At 37.5% G+C, this 23129-nt stretch overlaps 1 protein-coding gene and 1 long non-coding RNA gene across 53 annotated transcripts in view; one reads left to right on the top strand and one right to left on the bottom strand.

The window, feature by feature from the left end:
* The window catches only part of LOC147834393 (uncharacterized), a 529770-nt gene that overhangs the window by 325268 nt on the left and 181373 nt on the right, over nucleotides 1-23129 (bottom strand). The gene's annotated exons all lie outside the window — the stretch shown is intronic.
* Nucleotides 1-23129, top strand: part of jmjd1cb (jumonji domain containing 1Cb) — a 231102-nt gene that overhangs the window by 191845 nt on the left and 16128 nt on the right. For 16 of the 50 annotated variants that reach the window (XM_087275819.1, XM_087275811.1, XM_087275810.1 and 13 more), the window contains 8 exons: nucleotides 853-1054; nucleotides 6002-6216; nucleotides 6408-6560; nucleotides 9188-9277; nucleotides 9406-9539; nucleotides 12998-13235; nucleotides 18018-18217; nucleotides 20315-20593. In XM_087275819.1, coding sequence (XP_087131945.1) covers nucleotides 853-1054; nucleotides 6002-6216; nucleotides 6408-6560; nucleotides 9188-9277; nucleotides 9406-9539; nucleotides 12998-13235; nucleotides 18018-18217; nucleotides 20315-20593 — 1511 coding nt within the window. The remainder of the gene's footprint in view (nucleotides 1-852; nucleotides 1055-6001; nucleotides 6217-6407; nucleotides 6561-9187; nucleotides 9278-9405; nucleotides 9540-12997; nucleotides 13236-18017; nucleotides 18218-20314; nucleotides 20594-23129) is intronic. The other 34 variants (XM_087275822.1, XM_087275818.1, XM_087275817.1 and 31 more) reach the window with 3 other exon arrangements.

The raw sequence follows: 23129 nt of genomic DNA, 5'->3' as shown, positions 1-23129 counted from the left end.
TACTGCAGTAAGTTGACATGACAACTGTTTTAAACCATTCCTGAGCGCTGCGTTTCGCGTTTCAAGTGCAAAGATGCATTCTGCATGAATGTCTCTCGAATCCTCGCATGTGGTGAACATTTTGCAGTAAAAATTAGTTGCACACAACAATTTTATACACTCGCACAAATGTTCCCAAATATATAGGTTGCATAGACAAAATTTTGGGCGCATAATTTCGAGCCCTGTATTTAACACCCCTTTTTACCGTTCTGTGAATTTCTGATGCATCAAATGTGTATTGAATCTTACTGAATACTTAAATTTAGTTTAAACATAGACAATGTTAGACAATTCACAAGTAAAACGTGTTGTAAATTCCTGTTTCGTGTTGGCCTAAACTTTGGGGTTACTGGAAGGTTTGCTGTGTGTGAGAAAGAGAGTGAGGTGTGTTTGGTGAACATCTGGACAACAGCTGTGCAAATGGCTTCTCCTAGAACGCTCACATTTATGTGGAAAACATCTCCAAGAACACTTGGGCTTTTATTAGTCCTTTCTGATGATTGCTGTGTAGCAAAATTGAGCCTCTTTTTTGTAATTGCATAGCTTCTTAAGCTCTGGGTCACTAACATTACAGTAGGTCACGACTGTCATGCTTCATAAATGTGCTTACATGCTATTACAACATAAATATTAACTTTTTACACTTTGCACAAGTATCTCACCATCTGCACCTTGTGATTATAATGAACTAATCTGAACTAATCTGATTAGCCAGGCTAATCATTTTGCACTAGTTATTCAGATATTCATTTTCATGCAGTTCATTTTTAAATAGAAAACCTAATGTAATAAATGGCATGTAATTTATAGATGGCATTCCCCGGTCAGTGCTGAAGGATTGGAGAAAGGTAAAGAAGTTAAAGCAGACGGGTGAGTCCTTCCTACAGGATGATTCATGCACAGAAATTGGACCCAACTTACAGAAGTGCAGAGAGTGCCGCTCCATCCGCACCAAGAAGGGAGAAGAACCTACTCACTCACCTGTCTTCTGCCGCTTCTACCACTTCCGCCGGTGAGCATAAATCAAGAACTATTAATCACACCATCATCAGGTTGCATGGAAATACTGATAATATGTGTAGTATAGCCAACCCAGACTGAATGTATATATGTGCATTAGCCTAATTGTTTGCGAAATGTAAAATACACTTCTCTGGGTAAGTTTCATTGCACAATTCAGATGACAAATCTGCTAGAGGGCACTGTCTACGTTTTTGTGAATCTGAAATTCGTCACATAGGGTACATTTTGTTTTACATTTCAGATACACAACTGTCTTGCACATTCATAAGAATGCAGGGCTTGTGGTACAGATCACACACAGAAAAACCCTTCCCTAAACCCAACCAATAGTGTTTTCAAAAACAAACGCGAGAGTACAGTGCTACTACAGAGTTTTAAATTGATTTTACATTGATTTTATTTCTTTTTTGGAACTGTGCTTAACCAAACACCAGTGAATAAATACCTACTATACTAAAACTAACAGCGGGTGGTGCCTAGTGCCTGTCTTTGAAAAGTAATTCACAGAATTATTAATTCAAATGATTCATTCAAAATAGTGGATGCATTTAGAAACTAAGTGAAGTTTATTTATAAACTAATTTCGAAAGGAGCACGTTATTATGATTGATAGCAGCTGGTCCTCATTAGCTAACTCATGATTCACCAATTAGACGATTCTTAAATCACTATAAATAACCAGAGTATCTTACCTTAGCCATCTTTGTCTTGAAGAATTCCCCTTCCACCCCTACTCCTCCCATTTCCTCGTCAGGGCAGCACTTAGGCCCAATGGTTAGCATCATTGCCTCACAGCAAGAATGTCACTGGCTCAGATCTTACCAAGTCGGCATTTCTGTGTGGAGTTTGCATGTTCTCTCCATGTTTGCGTGGGTTTTCCCCGGGCTCTCCCGTTTTCTCCTACAGTCCAAAAGCATGTTACACAAGTAAATTGACAAAACTAAATTGACACCATAGACAAGCGTTGAATCCAGTATTCAAACTCTATAGCATTCATAATCCACATCTACTATTATCAAGTAGGGGAGTTCTCGAAACCTACCTGATAGAGATGCGCGGATGGGCTATTATTTCATCCGCAACTGCATCATAAAACTCATCATCCGTCCGCCATCCATCCGCACTAACATTTTTGACCAATTTTTAAAACCACACTCGCCCTCCATCTGCTGACTGATTTCTTTATTTGAATGGCTTATTCCTTTTTATTATTAAATGAATGTTTCTTTATTGATTATTAGAAAATAGAGAATGACTTTAATGACATGCAGTTAATCCAAACGTGCAAGTCAAATCCAGCATTAATTGACGCTTTGAAGTGATGCTAAACAATACGAGGACGTGTCTTTTCACTTGATTCGATTCCTCGGTCCTTGAGTTTTTTTTTTTGCGTCCTTCCCTCGCATCCTATAGGGGTCGAAAGACGAGGAAAGAAAGCAAGGGAAGGAAACGAGGATACACAAATAAGAAATGAGAAGCACCCTATAAAGCTCTCAGAATATCAGCAGTGAACTCCGTCTCCAATCGGTGCACAGGGACAAAAATAAATAAATAAATAGCCTAAATGAAACGCACTGTACTGCACAATTTTTTTATTATTATAGTAGCCTAATAGAAAACGCATTTTGACACATCATTTCAACATTCAGACAAGAGCGCCTCGCCTCTAATGCGCCCTGCTGCACTGAAGGAGCGCTCGCTCGCAGCACTTGTTGCTGGAATGCATAGAATTCTATTGGCAAGGTGCTGTAGACGTGGGAATGACTGCCTTGTTTCTCCCAAAAGGAAAGTAGATTTTCCTCTGCTGATCCGTCTATTCTTAATTTTGTAGAGGAAGACTTCTGTACTTCATCCAGAATTAGTGTATCCGATTCCTCCTCTCATTCTGTAAAGTCAGTCCTAGGCTTTTTCGTTGGTGTGCCAGCTATGTGTACAAAAACAGTACAACCGCCCATTTTTCGTTACGTCATCCGCCCGATCCGCGGTTTATCCGTGGATTCCGCGGCTGTAACCACCATCCGCGCATCTCTACTACCTGAACTCATACTCCCCTCTCACTCGGCAAAGGGGGAGAGCCCAGGGCTCGAGGATCTCATGAACTCAGGGCTTTCTCCCGATACAGCATGCCAAACGCACTTTATAATCAATCATCAGCTAAGGGCGAAATGACTGCTATTATGAATGAATAACTGACTCACTGTCATAAATGAGTTTAATCCAATATACAAGTACAGTTTTCAGGTTTTGCAACTAAAAGTACATTTACATGGACACCAATACACAGATTTTAACACTATTAAGACAATACTCTGAGGCTCAATCCCAATTCTATTTTTTTTACCCCTACCACTTCCCTTGGCCCTTGAAATAAATGTTCAAATTTTACCTTTAAGAAATGGGACACCACTGTAACACCCGCACACCCCATTATATATCATCGCAATCTCCTACTACATATGACATCAACTACACCGACTGCTATAGTTATTACAGTTGCATTGTTTTTTTGGTATTTTTCTTCAAGAAATCACAAAAGGCAGCAATATCCTGTTATCATTACGATAACAACTCATAACTGTACTGTGTATTTACACCGCGGTCATATTCATCTATGGAAAGACACGAAAACAACATTAACATTATACCAGACACTGTTAAAAGCTCAATCCCAGCCACCAGACTTTTCTGACTGGGTATGATAGACTGTTATGCGGTTATGAATGCATTAAAAACATAATTGTTTGTTGTAAAAATTTGCAATAATGACAAAAAGTAATAACTTGTGTATCTCCCTAATTTCGTGTGTAGCCATTTTGCCGTTGTAGATGGTGTATTCTTGGAAAATTTCTTACCCCTTAGTTTCGAGTGTGGTCTTGAAAAATCTTTGTTTCAAAGGGGTATCTGGCCATTCCCCTTAGCCCTATGCCTTCAAGCTAAAGAGAATTGGGACACCCCTACCCCTTCACATGAACACACGAAATAAGGGGTAAGGGGATTAGTTAAGGGGCAGGATTGGGATTGGGATTGGGCCTGATTAAGAGTCTGATTAAGATTAATTTAGTTAATTATAAAGTTATAATCGAAAACAGAAATCAAATGAAGACGTGGAGTATTCCTATTTTGGTCTCATTATTGAAGTACAATACAGACATGAGGAGTATACTAGAAGAATACTCCTTTTATAGTGGAAACAAGCTATAAAATGCTAGAAATAAACTATAAAAATAAAGGTAATACAAAATAAAGGATATGCCAAGAACAGCAAAAGATTAATGTCTCTTTGAAACAACTGAACTGCTTATTGCAGCTTGAAATAAGCTCCTTTTGTATTAGACTAAGTAAACAACATTGTCTCGAACTGTCATGTGAAGTTAACCTAGTTAACTTGTTAAGTTGTTAATTTGTCCCGTCTATAGGCACAAAGTGAATGTAGAATTATGTTTCCGGTGGTTGTGGTTGTAACCAAATTTGACATGGTTAAAAATACTGTTTTTTCAATTTTATTTAGTTTTTTTTATGGAACCAGTTTGATGTCATCTCACAGAATTTACTTGTAGTTTTTTTCTGCCCTGTCTCGCTTGTGCAGTTTTCCCCTCATTTTGTTGTTACAGGAGTTCAGGAAATAAATTCTAATTGCAGGTTCATTTATTTATAAAGCACATTTAAATACAGCCACAAGACTGATCAAAGTGCTGTGAGAGAGAGTAATGTTCTGTAAAAATATTGAGATAATTATGAAAACATGGCAATAAAACCTAGAGAAACAATAGATACAGTTGAAGCCAGAAATGTTAGCCCCCCTGTTTATTTTTCTGTTTCAATTTCTGTTTAACAGAGAGATTTTTCTAAACATAATAGTTTTAATAACTCTTTTAATAACTGATTTGTTTTATCTTTGCCATGATGACAGTAAAAAATATTTGACTAGATATTTTACAAGACGCTTCTATACAGCTCAAAGTGACATTTAAAGGCTTAACGAGGTTAATAGAGTAAATGCAGAGCTAATGGTTCTTCCCATACTGATAAACTTCCAGTGGACGGTTATTGTGACTTTTTTCAAGTTTATACGGTTATTTTACAGTATCGATGTTGTTATGTAATTGAAATACAATCAATTAAATAGACTTTAGCATTCATTTAGTTACTTAAGCATAAAAAACGAGACAAAAATCGTTTATCGTGCCCATCAGAATCGACAGACTAGCGCAGAAGTTTTTTGAATAAACTGGGGTAAAATAAATGTTCATATTTTACAGACGTGGCGGGGGAAATGTAATTTAATGCAGTGCTTTTTGTACAATCTGAGACCCACTTTTTTCAATATCAGTGGAGTAAATGGCAGTGGAGTTCGCTGATTTTTAAAGATAACAGATCTTAAACGAGCCGATTTTGCAATGGTGTACAGTTCACAGGAAACACTTAACCCAGGTTACTGACAAATTAAAATTAGTAGCAGGTTAGGCTTATTAGGCAAGCCATTGTCTAAGGATGGTTTTTTTTGTAGACTATCAAAAAACAAATATAGCTTAAAGGGGCTAATAATTTTGACCTTAAAATTAAAAACTTCTTTTATTCTAGCTGAAATAAAACAAATATGACTTTCTCCAGAAGAAAAAATATTATCAGACATACTGTGAAAATGTCCTTGCTCTGTTAAACATCCTTTGTAATAATTCAACTGTATATATTTCAACTATATATATTTAGAAACAAAGCAATCAACAAACTTATTGCTATAATATTAATAGACCAAATTGAATAGGTAAGTAAAAAAAAAAAAAGATAGTAATGGTGCCATTCTAATCTCATGGGGGCGGATTGTTCCACAACAGCAGACCAGCCACAGAAAAAGCTCTGTCGCTTTTTTGATTTAGTCTGGACTCGAAAACTATTACAGAAAGATGATTAATTGCACATTTTCTTTGACTTTCAGCCTCTCGTACAGTAAGAACGGAGTGATCCGGATCGATGGCTTCTCCTCTCCTGATCAATATGATGAAGAGGCTCACAGTATCTGGGCGTCAGACGCTTATGAAGAAAACAACCTGGACCTGGAAACCTCCAAATACATCCTCAGCTACATTGGAGACAAATTCTGTCAGCTGGTTATGACTGAGAATACAGCGACTACGTGGATAAAGAAAGATGGTGTGTTGCATTGACCAACACAGTGTTTACTGTTTGTTTAGCTTTTTTGTTAAAACGTATAGAAACATACTCTTTTGTGAGTAAAATTGTAGTACATTATGTTCTGAAATGTTACCAGCGAAGGAAAGAAGAAGGTGGAAAAAGTCTGTCTATGTCTGTTTCATCCTCCTCTTGTTTGCTTTGCTCTGCAGCCAAGATCGCCTGGAAGAGAGCGGTGCGCGGGGTGAGAGAGAGCTGCGACGCATGTGAAGCCACATTGTTTAACATTCACTGGGTCTGCCAAAAATGTGGATTTGTGGTGTGTTTGGACTGTTATAAGGCCAAGGAGAGGAAGAGCTCCAAAGGTCAGTCGTCATTTTCATATTCACCTTTGAACACTGCCTGTGCTTGTACACTCCTGCTGTTAATATGCCACTGGCTCAGAAAGTCATAACACCATTGAAAGTCTCCCGGCAAATTATAATGTGGGGGCAAAGATGTCCCTCTAGTTAATAGTTTTTATTATCATTAATGTTATTTTACTATTTTGACAGTTGTGGCTTGTAGCTATGATTTTATTTTTTATATTGTGTTCGCATGTTCAGTTTCTCAGAAGTGAGCACTGTTGAATATGATATTATTATTCTGGGGCCGGTTGCACCAGTAGTGCATAAGTTAAAACATAGCCTAGTTCAGGGCTATTCAGTTAGTTGATCATGGGGGCCGGTTCATGAAAAGCATCCCAAACGAAGGGCTGTAGAGACATGACTTGCTATATGAGTGTTAACACAACAGCATAGGAAAGCGCATATGCTTTATTTTTCCTTAAGACAGCCACGTTGGCTTTTTCTACATTAAAATGTTAATATATTGTATTTTAAAACCACAAAATATCAGTGCATTGCACAATAGACTTTTTTTTCGTACAAACATTCAAGTGTTGTATTTCAGAGCACAACAAAAGCAGTGCATTGCCTCAGTAGGCTTTTTCTACATTCAGACACATTCATATGTATTGTTTTTAACTGCATAACAATTAGGGATGCAACAATTATAGATGGTTGTACGATTATGTAGTCTGAAAAATAATCATGGTTTCACGGTTATCACGTCTAATGTAAATTCAAGCTTTATATTAGGTAAGTAGCAATTTAGATTAACTGTTGTTCCCATCTGCGTTCATGCATACATAATCATTTTGGTAATAATTAGTCTTACTTATCTTTTGTTTACATTGCACTGAAAGGCATGCACAACTCTCATTGTAAGATGTTTATATATTTATTTACCTATGTTATTTTAATGTGCTTATGTGTGTATGTATATGTGTATATACATATATAGAAAGGGTGTAGATATGTGCTGTGTAGGCTGCATTGTTGTTGTATGCCTATTTCATCGGGAGAAAACCGAAAAAATCAATAAACATATTGAAAAATTTTTTTTTACTGTGACAAATTAAAGCGCAGTTAATAATGAAATCGGCTAATCGTTGCATCCCCATTGTACGGTGGCCGGGAGGTGCAAAACAACATTACAAAGTTTGAAACACTTTTACAAAGCTTGAGACAAATTTACATTTTGAAAAACATTTTTACCTATCATCAGACACAATTACATAGGAAAAACAATTTTACAAAGGAACAAATAAATGTACATTTTAGAAAACAAATTAACAAGACGCAAAACACTTTTACAAATCCCGAAACAAATTTAGTTAGTAAATTCCGGCGTCACTTCCGGCAGTTGGTACATTCCCTTTCCGTAGGGAATCTGTAATTGTAAATTTGTTTCGGGATTTGTAAAAGTGTTTTGCGTCTTGTTAATTTGTTTTCTAAAATGTAAATTTGTTTCGTCCTTTGTAAAATTGTTTTTCCTATGTAATTGTGTCTGATGAAAGGTAAAAATGTTTTTTTATAATGTAAATTTGTCTCAAGCTTTGTAAAAGTGTTTCAAACTTAGTAATTTTGTTTTGCACTTCCCGGCCACCGTACTATTGATATCAATGCATAGTACAAAAGGCCTTTTCTATAAACACATCCAAATGTTTTCGGCTGCCCGCACCTCTCGCTTATGGTGACTCACGCTCTGCGCAGCCTCTGCAGCTCATGCTGTAATGAACAGACGCATGTCACTTTATAACTATAGCGGCCGTTTTTTGACTGAACCAATTGAATAGCTGTACATTATTTCTGTTAAGTGACAAGACTTTTGTCAAAGCAAAGTCAGACCTTACTGTGCTAATTAAATCATTAAAAATCAAGGCATGATCATATTTTATGCTGGTAAAATAAGCGTCATCTAGAGGCCTTTGCCTTTCATATGAGCCACTTCTGATACCAAATGATCAGTCAAGTTATTATTTGTTGTTCCTAAAACTTGGATAGGCGACAAGACTTTTTTCAGGTAGTGTGCCTGATGACTTTTTTTTCCAAGATGTTAATATTAAAAAAATGATGATTATTACACTAAATATCGATTTCCTAACACGTCTTAAGTTAAAACATACATTTTATGTATGCTAAAAGGAAACATAAGACTGATTGTTAATTTCTGACTGCTGTAATGGGGTAAATATGCCATTTTTACTGTGGTTTTGATGGCAAAGCTTGCATGTGCGTGCAATAGGATGTGAATGTAGGACCGTCTAGCTCAGCTGTCTCCAGGGTTTGAAATGTGCCTCCGTCTTCGTGTCTTCCTTTTCTTTGTTCTCATTTAAGTCCCCCTTTCTGCAGCAGCTCTTCCTGTCTTCTCCAGGCTTGAGTTCTGCCGCAGGGCATTTTAACAAAAAAACGCCTCCAGCTCTAGAGGTGTCACTTCTGCTGAATCGCATCTGTGTATCTTTACTTCCAAGCCTCAGAGCTCCTTATTTACTTTGAAGCATAAACACCGTGGCTCCTCTTTAGGAAAACGGGCCAGTGACAGCGCCCTTCTCTGTGCGCCGTTGTCGCTCTCAGCTTCTGTGTGTAATCCACCTTTTCTTATTCCGCAGATAAAGAGCTGTACGCCTGGTTGAAGTGTGTCAAGGGACAGCCTCATGATCACAAGCACCTGATGCCAACACAGATCATTCCTGGAACTGGTATGGAAAGAGACGCTTTCGCTCTGGCACGATCCCAAATTGCTTGTGGTTACGCCTTTGGCTGGGAGAAGAGAAAAAGACTGCTTCTTTTGACGTGTTTATTTTGTCTTGTGTTTTTTTTTTTTAAGTTCTAACGGACCTGGTGAGCGCTATGCACATGCTCAGGGAGAAATACAGCATTAAATCACACTGCTCGTGTGCTGGGAAGCAGAACACCCTCTTCAACAAGCTGCCCTCAACTAATGGCGTCTCCCAGGTATGTGTGAGTGTCTTGCCTTTTATTAATTTAACAAAAATGCGAATAAAGGTGTTTGGAATGTACAGTTGCAGGCTGTCCCTAAAAAGTATTAAATTAATTTAAAGAAAATGAAGGCCCTTATAAAGTATTAAAAGTCCTAAATGATATTTTACAAGATTGTGATTTTGTATTGCACAATGTGTAGTTGTATGCTAAAGTTTGCCTGGATTTAACTGCAAATTTTGCAATTATATCAATGAAGTCCTGCTTGATTTGACGTCAATCTGGTTTGTTTACAGCAGTTACACAAAGCAACACTGTTATTTATGCTGTTCTGTAGTCACCTGCTGGATTAGCATTATTATTTAGTATATAAATAATGTTTTAGTTTAGCATTAGTTTCTTTCGATCAGTGTTCAGTAAATATAGTGCAAGTTAAAATGTCGCCAATGTTAGGTCTGGAAATGTATAGAAAGGGTTGTAAATAGTATGAATTCCACTCTCTGATTCCTGTATATACAATGAGTTGTGGAATTTTGGTATTGTTTTGTTCCTGATCTGAGCCAATCAGTTAAGTTAACAGATGTGGATGAGGAGACTCTCGCCTATGTGTAAAGTGTTTTGAGTGGCCAAAAAAACGCTATATAAAAGCAAGGAATTATTACTATTATTATTTATTCATTCATTTTATTGTCGGCTTAGTCCCTTTATTAATCCGGGGTCGCCACAGCAGAATGAACCGCCAACTTATCCAGCACATTTTTACGCAGCGGATGCCCTTCCAGCAGCAATCCATCTCTGGGGAATATCCACACACACAGACTCATACACTACGGACAATTTAGCTTACCCAATTCACCTGTACCGCATTTCTTTGGACTGTGGAGGAAAGCGTAGCACCCGGGAGAAACCCACGCGAACGCAGGGAGAACATGCAAACTCCACACAGAAATGCCAACTGAGCCGAGGATCGAACCAGCGACCTTCTTGCTGTGAGGCGACAGCACTACCTACTGCGCCACTGGTTCGCCCATTATTATTATTATTAGTAGTGTTATTAGTATTATTATTATTAAGACAATGATTCTATGATTTATTCATAATAGCAGTCAACTAGTTTAAAAATGAATCAATCATTTTGAATGAATCATTTAAATGAATAGTTTGTTTTCACATGACATCATTAATGATGCGCGAGACTTGGATGGAGGGCAGGAAGTGATTCTTCTACATAGGAATCGCTATCAGAACATCAAAATATGTCTGTTTTATGTTGTTTATAAATGTTTAAATTGGCCAAAATAAAAAATCCCGAATAGCTTTTATAGACTTCCCTTAAGGGTTTTACTCATAAAGGGGCGAATTTTCAAGAATCTAGCTGAAAAACGGAAAAAAGTCGGTGTGTAATAAACATTTATTCAATACATCCATGTGTACAAACTTTTTTTGAATATTTCGTTTGACAGCACTAATAAAGATTATATACAGGCCTAGCTAAATGTATGTTAATGTGTTCTATAAAAAATCAGATACAGTCACCAACACACTTATACAAAATCCAGGACCAAATAAATAACGTACCCTACATGTAATCGCTGCAATGAAATCTTCGCCTGGTTTTGCAATAATCCATTTCGGCAAAATAATAAAAAAAAACGTAAGGTTAACACTGAGATGTGCAGCAGCTGTGAATGTCTGTTAATGATAAGTTCATCGACAGAACAAATAAAGAAATGCTACCCTTGCGAGCAGAACTAGACGTTATTACTGTGGAGCACTTTTCACCCCTTTTCACGGTGAGGGAATTAGCTACAGTAACTATAACTATAGTAATTTATAATAAACATGTTCTTGAACCACATAGTAAAGTGAATAATGTGTACAACTTTTTTGAATACCACAGAATTTGATCCGTAATAATACTGTAATGTAACTGTGGTGCATGGTGATGGTTATAGAAAACTGATATCAATTGGATAATTTGTTTATTACTTATGTATCACAACAACAATATAATTACTTCGACAGTTTAATTCAAGTAAATATCTATAGTGTGCTTCAAAATACTATACTATTTTTTCATGTGCTAGCTTAGAGTATGTATCGCCTCGATGACAGGCAAATATATTTTAGTTTGAGGGCCGAGAAAACTCAGCCCTTTTCATGAAATAAGGATCATGTCCAACATATGTGCTTATTTTCTGTTTATATCTGTATAAATCGCACAAATACAGACTTTCCTCTATGTCTCCCTTTCACTTACTTGCTCTCCATCTGAATGTTTTTGTACGTCACCAGAACCATGTATTTGAAAACAACCTATAATTCAATGAATTACTCATAAAGACAGCGACTATTGCCACCTACTGGTGGTTTTGGTTTCCTAGTTAATTATTCGAGACAGACCTAAACCAGAAATAGTCCTAGCACAACACTCAACAGAATGTTGTTTCATTATTGTCATCAAACCAATTGCATTTTTAGATGCCTTTTTGTCAGTATTGCAGACTTCTGTACAAGTATCTTAAGAGAAGACATAACAGATAAAATATTGTTTTTATTCAAGGGGTTTTCATAATGTGCTGTTTCAGACCAATGCAAAGAAAGCCATGTTCATTTACAATGTCTATTATTAAAGGTAGTGTTCTCATAAGTATTTTATGCAGCTGAACTGAGCCAGAAATCTCTTCTTCAGTATCACTTACAACAGACATTTCCCTTTTATCCCCACAATTTACATATTTTTAAAGGTTTTGCTTGGACATTTACATTCCAATTGGGAGAAAAACATCTTTAAAAGTAAAAACTCTCTTAATTTTACATTAAAAGAAACAAATTAAGGCTTTGCTGCAGGAAAACAAGACAATTATACTAAGGCCAAACACTGACAGATAAATTGCTCTTAATACTGGCGGAATTGTTTTACTCTACTCATGTCAAATCTGCTACTGTAATTTCTCTAAAATGATTTGATTCAATTTGATATCCAGTAGTCGCATGATTAGTTTATCCTCACTAGAAAAGTAATGTATAACATGTGACGGAACTTTCTGTTCACTCCTTTAGTAGTCACCTGGGAGACTCTGAATCCACTGTTCAATAGCCATACTGTCAATTGTTAATGCGTCTTGCCAAAAAAAATCCCGTGGAGCAAAAGAACATGAACTGTGATAACTAGATTTGATTTAAAGACTAAATACAGTCCATCCCATTGTACAAAACCGTACATCTGTCTCTCTCCACCACATTCCCATTCACATGAAATGAAATAAGCCATCAGCCTTATTTGAGAAATGAGTGTGCTCTCAGTGTAAACACAAACTCTCACACTCTCTCAATCACTGCAAACTTTCACATTCTGTTCTGCAGAGGAATGTTGAATACAGCCCCGCTTCATCTCGCAACCGCTAATAGTCCGCAATATTTCCCCTCACTCTCCTCGAAGCGCTGAGCTGTCTTTGACACGCTCTTTCTTTTCACAGGTGTTACAGAACGTGCTCAATCACAGCAACAAGATCTCTCTGTGTAAGCCCGAGGGCGGCCAGCAGAACTCTCTGAAGGTGGAAGCCAACGGTGGGAGCAGTCCCGCTAGCGACACCAGCACCGACAGCAAGTTCACTCCACCCGAGTCCCAGTCGCCTCTGCACTTCCTGGCTGATCTGGCCGAGCAGAAGTCCCGTGAGGAAAAGAAGGGTGGGTACAGAACAATAAAACTTTCAGGTACTCTTAACCCTTTTACATGTAAGCTTTACATACTCCCTCTGAGTTTTATTTAATGTGACAGTTATTTAGAAATGGTGACCAATCAAGCTTTTCAAGTGACCCACCACAGCCCCTGTGATCTATGCACATATTGGGGCTACATCCCTATTTAAAAATATGAATTAAAAATAAATAGATAATTAAATGAAATATGATTTAAAAGTTTTACAAATGGCTAGATATTAATTAATAGTCATTTAAACAATTTTACCAAAGCCCCTCTACATTTGATTGTTAGTCTAGCACCAGGTGTCAAATCCAGTTCCTGGAGGGCCGAAGCGCTGCACTGTTTTGTTCCAGCCCTTGCTTCAATGCACTTAACTGTAGGTTTCAAACATAACTGAATGACTCAGTTAGCTTGATCAGGTTTGTTTAATTTGGGTTTGAACTAAACTGTGCAGAGTTGCGGCTCTCTAGGAATTGGATTTGACAGCTGTGGTCTAGCGTGCCTTGCAGGTTTGTAGTTTGTTTACAGTTTTTACTTGAGTTTGTAGTTAAAAACTGAATTCGCATCCACCCATTTCTACACTTCAAATTTCTACCAGAAATAATAGACCACCCAGGTACTTTTGGCGTACTCTTTTCAACAGTACAGTTTGGGACAAACCAATTCTATTTTTGAATACTATTTAGAATGGATTATTTGCTAATTGAGACGCTGCACGTGTTAGAGGTCCCGCTCTCGCAAGGTTTTTATTCCACACCTGACCGCTCCCTTTTCAGCCTTTGTTCACCCATTGCCCGCTTAAAAATTTTCTACCCGACCCAACCATTCCTGCTAAATTTAGATTTAAAAATAATATTTTTTTCAACAATTAACTTATAAAATATTCACTTCCTGATTAACTGGCACCAAATATTAAAAGTAAAAACGTAATTTACTGTGGTAGGAGAAGCTGCGTGAATCTTTTCTTTGTTTAATAAATGACTCAGAAGACAAATGACATCACGAAATGAACGTGTAATAGCATTTGAAGGAGTGAGGGGCGGAGCACAGGCAGTCTTGACTATTATGGAGGTAATTAATGATATAATAACACTAATACTAAATTAGTTAAAGCATTTCAGATGTTTTAGAATGTGCTCAGCCGGCGTGTTTGTCCATTAACACATTTTTATCATCATATAATCTCTTATAATAAAATCACATGACCTTTTTTTTAATTTGCATTCTGGAATTTTTTCAGTAAAAGTGTTTCTATTTTAGCTTATGTGCATTTTTTTCTTATCGAATGAAAAGTTTAGTTTATGCCCATATTGCCGTTTTTATCAACCGTTTTTTTATGCGCATATCCAAAATAGGTTGATGGAAACATAGACATCTCCATTAAACATCATTGTGTATTTTACAAACCATACATGCTATGTTTTGCTAGAACTTATGTGCATTGGAATGTCTGAATACCCTAAAATATGTTATTTGTTTGAAAACAAAAGCGCTGTGCGCCTCTTTCTACTCTCCATCATAGGGAATCAGATTTGAATGTAGCATCTGATGGCATATGTTGTGAACTTTCTAATCACACCGGTGTGATCATACTCGTCAAAAAGGGTTAAAGTACTGGGGGTCTGCCATCTGCCCCAGTGATTTTTTTCCTTTCTCTGCAGGCGTGTGCGTGCTTGACACACCGCCAGCATTCCACAATCCTCACATTTAGTGGTGCACGTTACAGGCCTTCTCAGTTGTGAGCTCCCACAGTCCAAAGAGCTCACCTAACCACATGTTTATCCAGTTCTTCAGCTGCTCTCACATGCCGAACACGCTGCTCTCTCCAAATGAACTGCACTTAAAAGACCATCAGCCCTGTGGTTGTTGGCACCCGTTCAGTTCCGTTTGTTGCACAGCATATAGAAGTTTCTTCCTTTAGCAGCTGTGCTTAAATTTGAACTTTCTGCATTTTTGGGTGTTTCACCTTCACTCAAAATATAGCACTGCAGCATATACTTATATGCCATGGAATAGTTGCGCCTTGCAGTTGAACACATTGTTCTCGGTAATTACAAAAGAGCCCACCCACAAGTCTGAAATAATCTGCAATCCTTCCTTGTGTAAATATATGCAAGTTTTTAGCCCACTTCTCTCTGGCCAATGGAAACTATAGACTTGATTAATGGCGCATATCAGCACCGTATTCTGTGGACAATATAATCAATAAAATATTTCCAGTTCATTTAATGTCAGCATCAAATGAAAATGGACTCTGTTTTATGAATTCATGTTATAGATCTTACTGTGAACAACACGTTCATTCGGCTTGACTCGTCCAGTGTAGTCCAGCATCTGAAAATCCTATTTAATAGACGTATCGAGGTCCTGTCCAACTTTTTCTTCTTCTTTTCCATAATTTTATTTCACTGAAGGCCTGGTTTAAGCTAGTGTTAACATTTTTTTCAGTGATCTAATCACAAGTGGTCAAATAAAAAAGCTGTTCGATTCAGTATGGCTCACTTTTCTGGGATTTTCCACTGCCTTCCATTATCTAGTATTGAGGTTCCAAGTGAGCTGTATCATTACCACAACATGATGTATGCACTCAGCTGATCACTGATTAGTCCCAAAGGATTGTCACTACTAGCGTAATTCGGTTTGTGACCAAAAACCCTGTAAATACATGTTGGTTCACACAACTAAACTGTTTATACCACCAAAAGAAAAAGACACCCGAAATGGCAGCATTGTGGTCAGTAGAAGAGGTCCAGATGTTCCTCTTACTGGTAGCCAATGAAGGTATTCGGTGACAACTGGATGAGACAACCTGGAAAGACAATGTTTTGTAAACGGAGTAAAATAGAGCAATAATCCCTCCAAATTTAAATGGTACTTAATTGCAGTGGAAATGCAAACCGAGCCGAACTAAGTTGAACTGAAGCTGTACTGCACCGAACTCTATTAAACTGCCTAGTGGAAAAGAAGCAGACTCATTTCCTTTTCTATCGGGTATTAACACATGGAGTTTATATACGCTTAATACATCAGCCACCAGAAACCTGGAAGTATAGGATCAGCACTGTAAACATTGCAACAACATGCTTTAGACTACAAACCTCCAGGTGTTGCAGCGATTTCAAAATGTAGATATGGTGTAAACATCACTTTATTATCATTCAGTTCAGTTTATTTGTACAATCTAAAGCATATTAGGCATCAAACAACATCACAATCTCTACTAGTAATACGCAGTGTCCTCCTAGGCTTCAGTTTATGGCAGCAGGTAAACACCATGGCGATGCTTTTCTGCTTCAGTCTATGTTACCCGGTGAGTGATAAAACGATGCAGTCCTCTGTAGCACACCCTCATGTTGTCTGTAATAGTCTTGTCCCGGTACTAAAGTTTTAAAAGGTCCATTTCCCACTAACATTTAAGCGCCGCTGAGCGTGTTCTTAAACGGCTGATTTGCTGTAGCATTTACTTGTACCCAACAGAAATGAAGGTCATCAGTTCATGCTCTTTATCGATTGCAAACACAGATACACGGACACTGGAGCACAAAGCAGCCGCGAAGATCAGTCGAGTCATCAAGCGGATTGCTCGTCTGTGTTTGCATTCAGTAAACATCGTGAAAAGAGTGGGTGAACTGATGACCTTCTCGGCCAATCACAGTCATTTCTGTTGAGCATGTGAAAACAATGGCAAATCAGCACTATTTAAGAACGCCATCAACAGTGCTTAAATGTTAACAAGAAATGGACGTTTTTTTTTTTTTTTATTTCAATACCGAAATTCAGTATCGTGACAAGTCTAATGTAGTGAAAGAATCAATTCATTAACTTAAGTTTGATAAAAGGCATCTAAAAAGTGTGTTTGGGAAAGAAAACGTAAGCTAACTTGTGCCATTTCCCTTTACTTAGCTAAAAAATTAGGTCTGATATCCCTTTTTATTTTCACCAATCATTCAGAACGGACCTTCGGGTCACTCGAAAAGCGGTGAAATTGTAAATTTGTGTCACTTTCTCTTCGCTGATAAGATATACAGCCAGGTACACAACATTCCTATGTAACTCCAAGCGATACTTTCGGGTTTCTTCCCATCACAGCCTCGATTTTGCTTTTAAAATGGCAGCCGCGTGAAATCAGTCTATTCCAACTTATGTTTGCATTTCATAGAGATGCCTCATATTCCTCATATTTCGTCATGCACATCACTTTTGCAGAATCACTCACACAGAGTGTGGTGCTCAAGTTTATTAATTGAACAAACTGTTCTGATCCTTAGTAAATAGGAATAGCAAATAAAAATTGTGAATGGCAGAAATGATTTTGATATTATTTCATGTATTTTGGTACAATACACAATAGTGTGATTCTGAATCAGAAGCTCTTAAAGTGAATTTAAAGGGAGATGTTAGTTCAATAGACTAGAAGTAGGTGTTTTTTGTGGCGGTTTATATATGTTCGAGCACACTATGAAATGCTTTGGACGTTTGTTTTTTTAACACCTCTGAAAATGGTTTAAAGCTCAAAAAATTTTAGAGCACATTCACAACTGTATTAAGCATAATCGGCTTATAACTTGATTGACAAACACGCATTATGTACAAACTAGTCCTCTGATCTGTCACAATATACAAAAGAAAAGATCTGTTACTATTACCAATTTACCGTGACTTCAGATTTCCTGTTAAATATTATAGGAATCTTTTGATTAAATGTTTGACCAAAAGTTTTTCTGTTTCTTTTGCGTTGTGACTTGTGATGTGAAAGAGATTGACACCTGAGGTGTTTTTTTCTCTTCCTGCAGAAAACAAGGAGTCAGGTGTAGGGAAGATGAAGGAAGAGAAAGATCAGTCAGATGCTTTGGAGTCTCTACACAGCAAAGCATCGTCCCTGGAGCAGGGATCAACCCTACGAGACCTGCTCACCACCACCGCAGGCAAGCTGCGCCTGGGCTCTACTGATGCTGGCATCGCATTCGCTCCGGTGTACTCCAATGCCTCGCAGGTCAGAAAACAAACCCCCTACTGATCCCAATCAAACAGAGAGACTGTACTAGCATGCATATATGATAGCATATTGAAAACCAAGTCTGCACACATTTTATTCAGGAAAGCTTTTGATGTAAAAGCCTGTTGACACCAATGAGGATTACTATAATGTTAAATACATGTTTTTGTTGAATTTAAATAGAATTGCTTTAGCAGCATAGAGTATTATGCTACAAGATGACAATGGTATTTTGGTACAATCAGAGAAATGATATAATTATAATCACTTCACAGCTAATAAACTAAAAAATATTGACAGCCTATCAAATTCCATCCTTCTTTAAAGAGTTTGCGCATTTAAAATCAATGACAAATTCATCAGGGACTCATTATAGTAAACAGAACATGAAGGTGTTTTGTGTAGATGCCAATATAAGTGTGCTTTCACACCTGAAGATTGATCGTTTTGTCCCTAAACAGGGATTAAAATGGTTACAATGTTGCTTTTTGTTATTTTTGCGGTTCACTTTCACACGGCAACATTTCTAAACAAACCAAAATTATTGAAACAAGTCACATGCAAGTAATCTGTCCTCATATTGGTCAGAGTTTGGTTTATTTTCCAGGATTCTGCTCAGCTGTCATATATCATTATTTTAATTTATGAAGATGAGAAATGAGACAGTACAATTTAATTTTGTATGGTGACACCATCAGACATAGGCTAGTCACCACTAAATATAAATCAGCTGTAAGAATTTCTCATACCTAGCCTCATTTCAATTGTCAAGGGGTGTAAAATATACACTCACCGGCCACTTTATTAGGTTCACCTTACTAGTACCGGGTTGGGCCCATTTTTGCTGTCAGAACTGCCTTAATCCTTCGTGGCATAGATTCAACAAAGTTCTGGAAATATTTCTCAGAGATTTTGGTCTATATTGACATGGTAGCATCGCGCAGTTGCTGCAGATTTGTCGGCTGCACATTCATCATGCAACTTTCCCGTTCCCTCACATCCCAAAGGTGCTCTACTGGATTGAAATCTGGTGACTGTGGAGGCCATTTGAGTACAGTGAACTCATTGCCATGTTCTAGAAATCAGTCTGAGATGATTCGTGCTTTATGACATGGTGTGTTATCCTGCTGTGAGTAGCCTCAGACAATGGGTACACTGTGGTCATAAAGGGATGGACACGGTCAGCAACAATACCCAGGTAGGCTGTGGCATTGACATGATCCTCAATTAGTACTAATGGGCCCAAAGTGTGCCAAGAAAATATCCCCCACACCATTACACCACCACTACCGGCCTGAACCGATACAAGGCAGGATGTATTCATGCTTTCATGTTGTTGATGTGAAATTCTGACCCTACCATCTAAATGCCACAGCCAAAATTGAGACTCATTAGACCAGGCAACGTTTTCCCAGTGTTCTATTTTCCAATTTTGGTTGGCCTGTGTGAATTGTAGCCTCGGTTTTCTCTTCTTAGCTGACAGGAGTGGCACCTGGAGTGATCTTCTGCTGCTGTAGCCCATCTGCTTTAAGTTTCGACATGTTGTGTGTTCAGAGATGCTCTTTCTGCATACCTTGGTTGTAACGAGTGGTTGTTTGAGTTACTGTTGCCTTTCTAACAGCTGGAACCAGTCTGGCCATTCTCCTCTGACCTCTGGCATCAACAAGGCATTTTGTGATATAGCCTGGTTTGATAGTTTGATCAGATTGCTTTCTCACTACAACTGAACCACCTCATTCAAGTGATCTCGAGCTGATTGTTTTGGTTCGGTTCCAAGCACGATTGTAGGTTTCACATGCCCAAAGGAACCAAGCTAAGGGGCCAAACGTGCCAGGATCAAAACATATGTCTAGGTGTGAAAGCACCCTAAAACTAGTAATGAAGCATTGATCATCCGAATAACATAAAGGTGTGTAAAACATCAATTATAAAAAGTGTAATAAAAGAGTATAAAAGAGTGTTCTTACTTTTGAATGGTGGATAATCTAAATGTAAATCAACAACAAAAAATATAGGATATAGAGACTGTATTTCTAGTAAAAATATATATTTATTGTCCTAAAATAGCTTCCACTTGTTGTCTTCCTGCTACAGATTGTCAAGAGTGGCCGCAGCATGCCCAACATCCTGGATGACATCATCGCCTCTGTGGTGGAGAACAAGATCCCGGCAGGCCGTGGCACGAAGTTAAACCTGAAGCACGAGCCTCTGGAGGAGCCCAAAGTCGAGAGAAAGAAAGCAGTGGAAGAGCCACCCAAACTGTACGCTGACATCCCCCATTGCTGGCTATACGAGCGCAAGCTGCTCTGGCTCAAAGACCACCGCAACAGCGGCAACTGGAAACTCTTCAGGGAGTGCTGGAGACAAGGACAGGTTTGTGAAACAAGCCCTTCAAATTCTTTGCACTACTTTCTGTTTTGCTGGAGCTTTTTTTAGGGTGTTGGTTCTGTTTTCTCTGAAAGCCCTCCTCTTGTATATTTGTATTCAGGTCCTAGATTATTAACAGAGATCGGATTTTTCCCCATATTCATGCTCATATCTGAGGAGAACAATTCTTGTATATTGTGAAGTGGCTGTAAATAGAACTTTTAGAGAGATAGCATAAATTGCTTACGTTTACTAGAGCTAACATGACTATCCTGCAGTACACTGATGGAACCAAGAAGTATATGTTAATTAGCAGTATTTCCATATGTTGTGAATTGCATTATGGGATGTTGATTTCTGCTCTGTTGACTTTAGACGTTGAAAATTCAACTCTAAAGTTTAACCAAGTAACTTTTAGACATTTTAGTAGTTTGAAATAATATAATGTATAAGATATACTAGTTAAAGCATTGAGATACATTTACTTGATGCAAGTGTATTTATTTAGAGTGGCAATCCCAGAATAAAGACATTAGGGGCCATTCACATTTGGCGTCTTTTGCATGCGCAAGTTAGTTATTCTGTATGTGCAACTGAAACAACGGAAAATGCAAACTGATGCGTGTGCGCTCCTATGTGAATCCCGGTTGTTTGCATGCACGCCGATAAAATACGCGCCGCTCATGCGCTATGAAACCAGAGTAAAAACCTTTAGTGCAGAGGTGTTGCCACGCAGCGAGTTTTGCAAGTCGACAAAACTAAAGTTTATGGAATATGATGATGATGATGTTAATTTGACTAAGCATGGCTATAAAGCAGAAATGAGGGATAAAGAGTCAGGGAGGTAAGACTTCATAACAATAATTCTCGGCCATGAGTCTGGGCTAAGACAACAGATAATTCTATCTATCTGATATATATATATTTCTTTTTTATAATATTCATGCAAAAGATTCCTTAAGTGATTTTAGCATATAACTGTAGTTGTTACATTGTTTTCCAGTAACATTTTGGATTGATTTCTGTTATTTATTTTGAATAATAATTGTATAATAATATTAATAATAACAAATTGAAATAAATTGTTATATTTATTGAATAATTGAATATATATTATATTTATTATTGGTTGGTGCCATTTAAAATGAAGATCAAGGTCCCATAATGCAATTCAAAAGCAGAAATACACAGGGAGGAAAAGAAATGAATCACAAAATACAGAAAATACAGATATTTCTTATAGTGTAGTGTGACACCTGAAACATCTTGACCAGGGTTCAAAACTCTAATAAAGCAGGTATTAAATGTGAGTAAATCACCATTGCTGATAATATAAAGTAACTTCAGCTAAATTCCACGTGGACACAAAACTTCATTGTCATGTTGGCAATGCAGTGCACAAAATGTTTTCTGCTTTCAAATCAACCACCTTTTTGTTGATCAGAATGATAACTCACCTGGATTCCTATTGAATAACTGGGTTTCACCTACAACATTTTGCATAGCAGTGGTGCATAACCTGACCCTACTCACTAGCTCGGTTTTGATTATCAGATCACAAAGGCAAATGTGCAGACTGAATGGTGGACCTGTGTTTTTTCAGATTTATACATGAGCGTATGCTTCTGTGTTTTCAGTGTTTTGGGTGACATATTTCACTATGCCATATTAAAAATAACAATTTGCACCAACCGAGTTTTTACATTTAGAATTTATTTAGAATTTAAGGTAAGAATTGATTAGAATAGTCTGTCAAAAAATGTTTTTGCTAAAATAAAAGCTTTGTGGTCTAACGTTTGCAAGCAAAGAAATTACACTAGGTATAAAAATAATATGTCAAATTTGCTATTTATTCAAAATTTGTGAAACCAGTCATAGGTATCATTTGTTTTAGTTTTTTACATTTATACGTCATCTGAAAGCTGAATTAATAATCTTTCCATTGATGTATGGTTAACAAAGAGAAAATCAATATAGAGTGCCTAAAATAAGTATTTATATTTACAAAGTATCTTCATGGAGCACAATCTTTTCTTAATATTCAAATGTATTTGGCATAAAAGAAAAATCTATAGTTTTGATCCTTACAATGCATTTCTGCCTATTCCCAAAAATATACCCCTGCAACGTTTTATGGTCACATTTGGTAAAATGATATAAAATTTGGCTATAGCTGCCTGTTGTCTTTCATCAGTTGTCACATCAGCCTCCATTACTTGTGCTGTGGGTTTCCAGAGAGAAAGGCGCCATACATTACAGTCCATTTATTCAGTGCGTGCTTCACATCCTAGACCATTACAGACGATAAGTGGCTTAAAGCTTTCATAAGATGTAGCACCTTTTCACTTGTGCTGCTCTAATGCAGCACATTTCAGATGAGCTTATAGATCCTTTACAATGCGGCCTGATTTTCACTAATGTGCAGGAGGATTCAGATGAGGTTTGAGCCTGCAGGCATACATCCTTTTACTCTAATCATTGTGTTTGTTTGGAAACAGAAGAGAGTCTGTGGTTGTGTCTATAATTTGCCTGTTTATCCATT

The sequence above is a fragment of the Danio rerio genome, chromosome 12 (assembly GCF_052040795.2).
Source record: "Danio rerio strain M-AB ecotype USA chromosome 12, GRCz13ab, whole genome shotgun sequence".
NCBI classification, from domain to species: Eukaryota; Metazoa; Chordata; class Actinopteri; order Cypriniformes; family Danionidae; genus Danio; species Danio rerio.
Note: the sequence above shows the minus strand (reverse complement) of the source record. Positions and strands in the feature narration are given on the sequence as shown.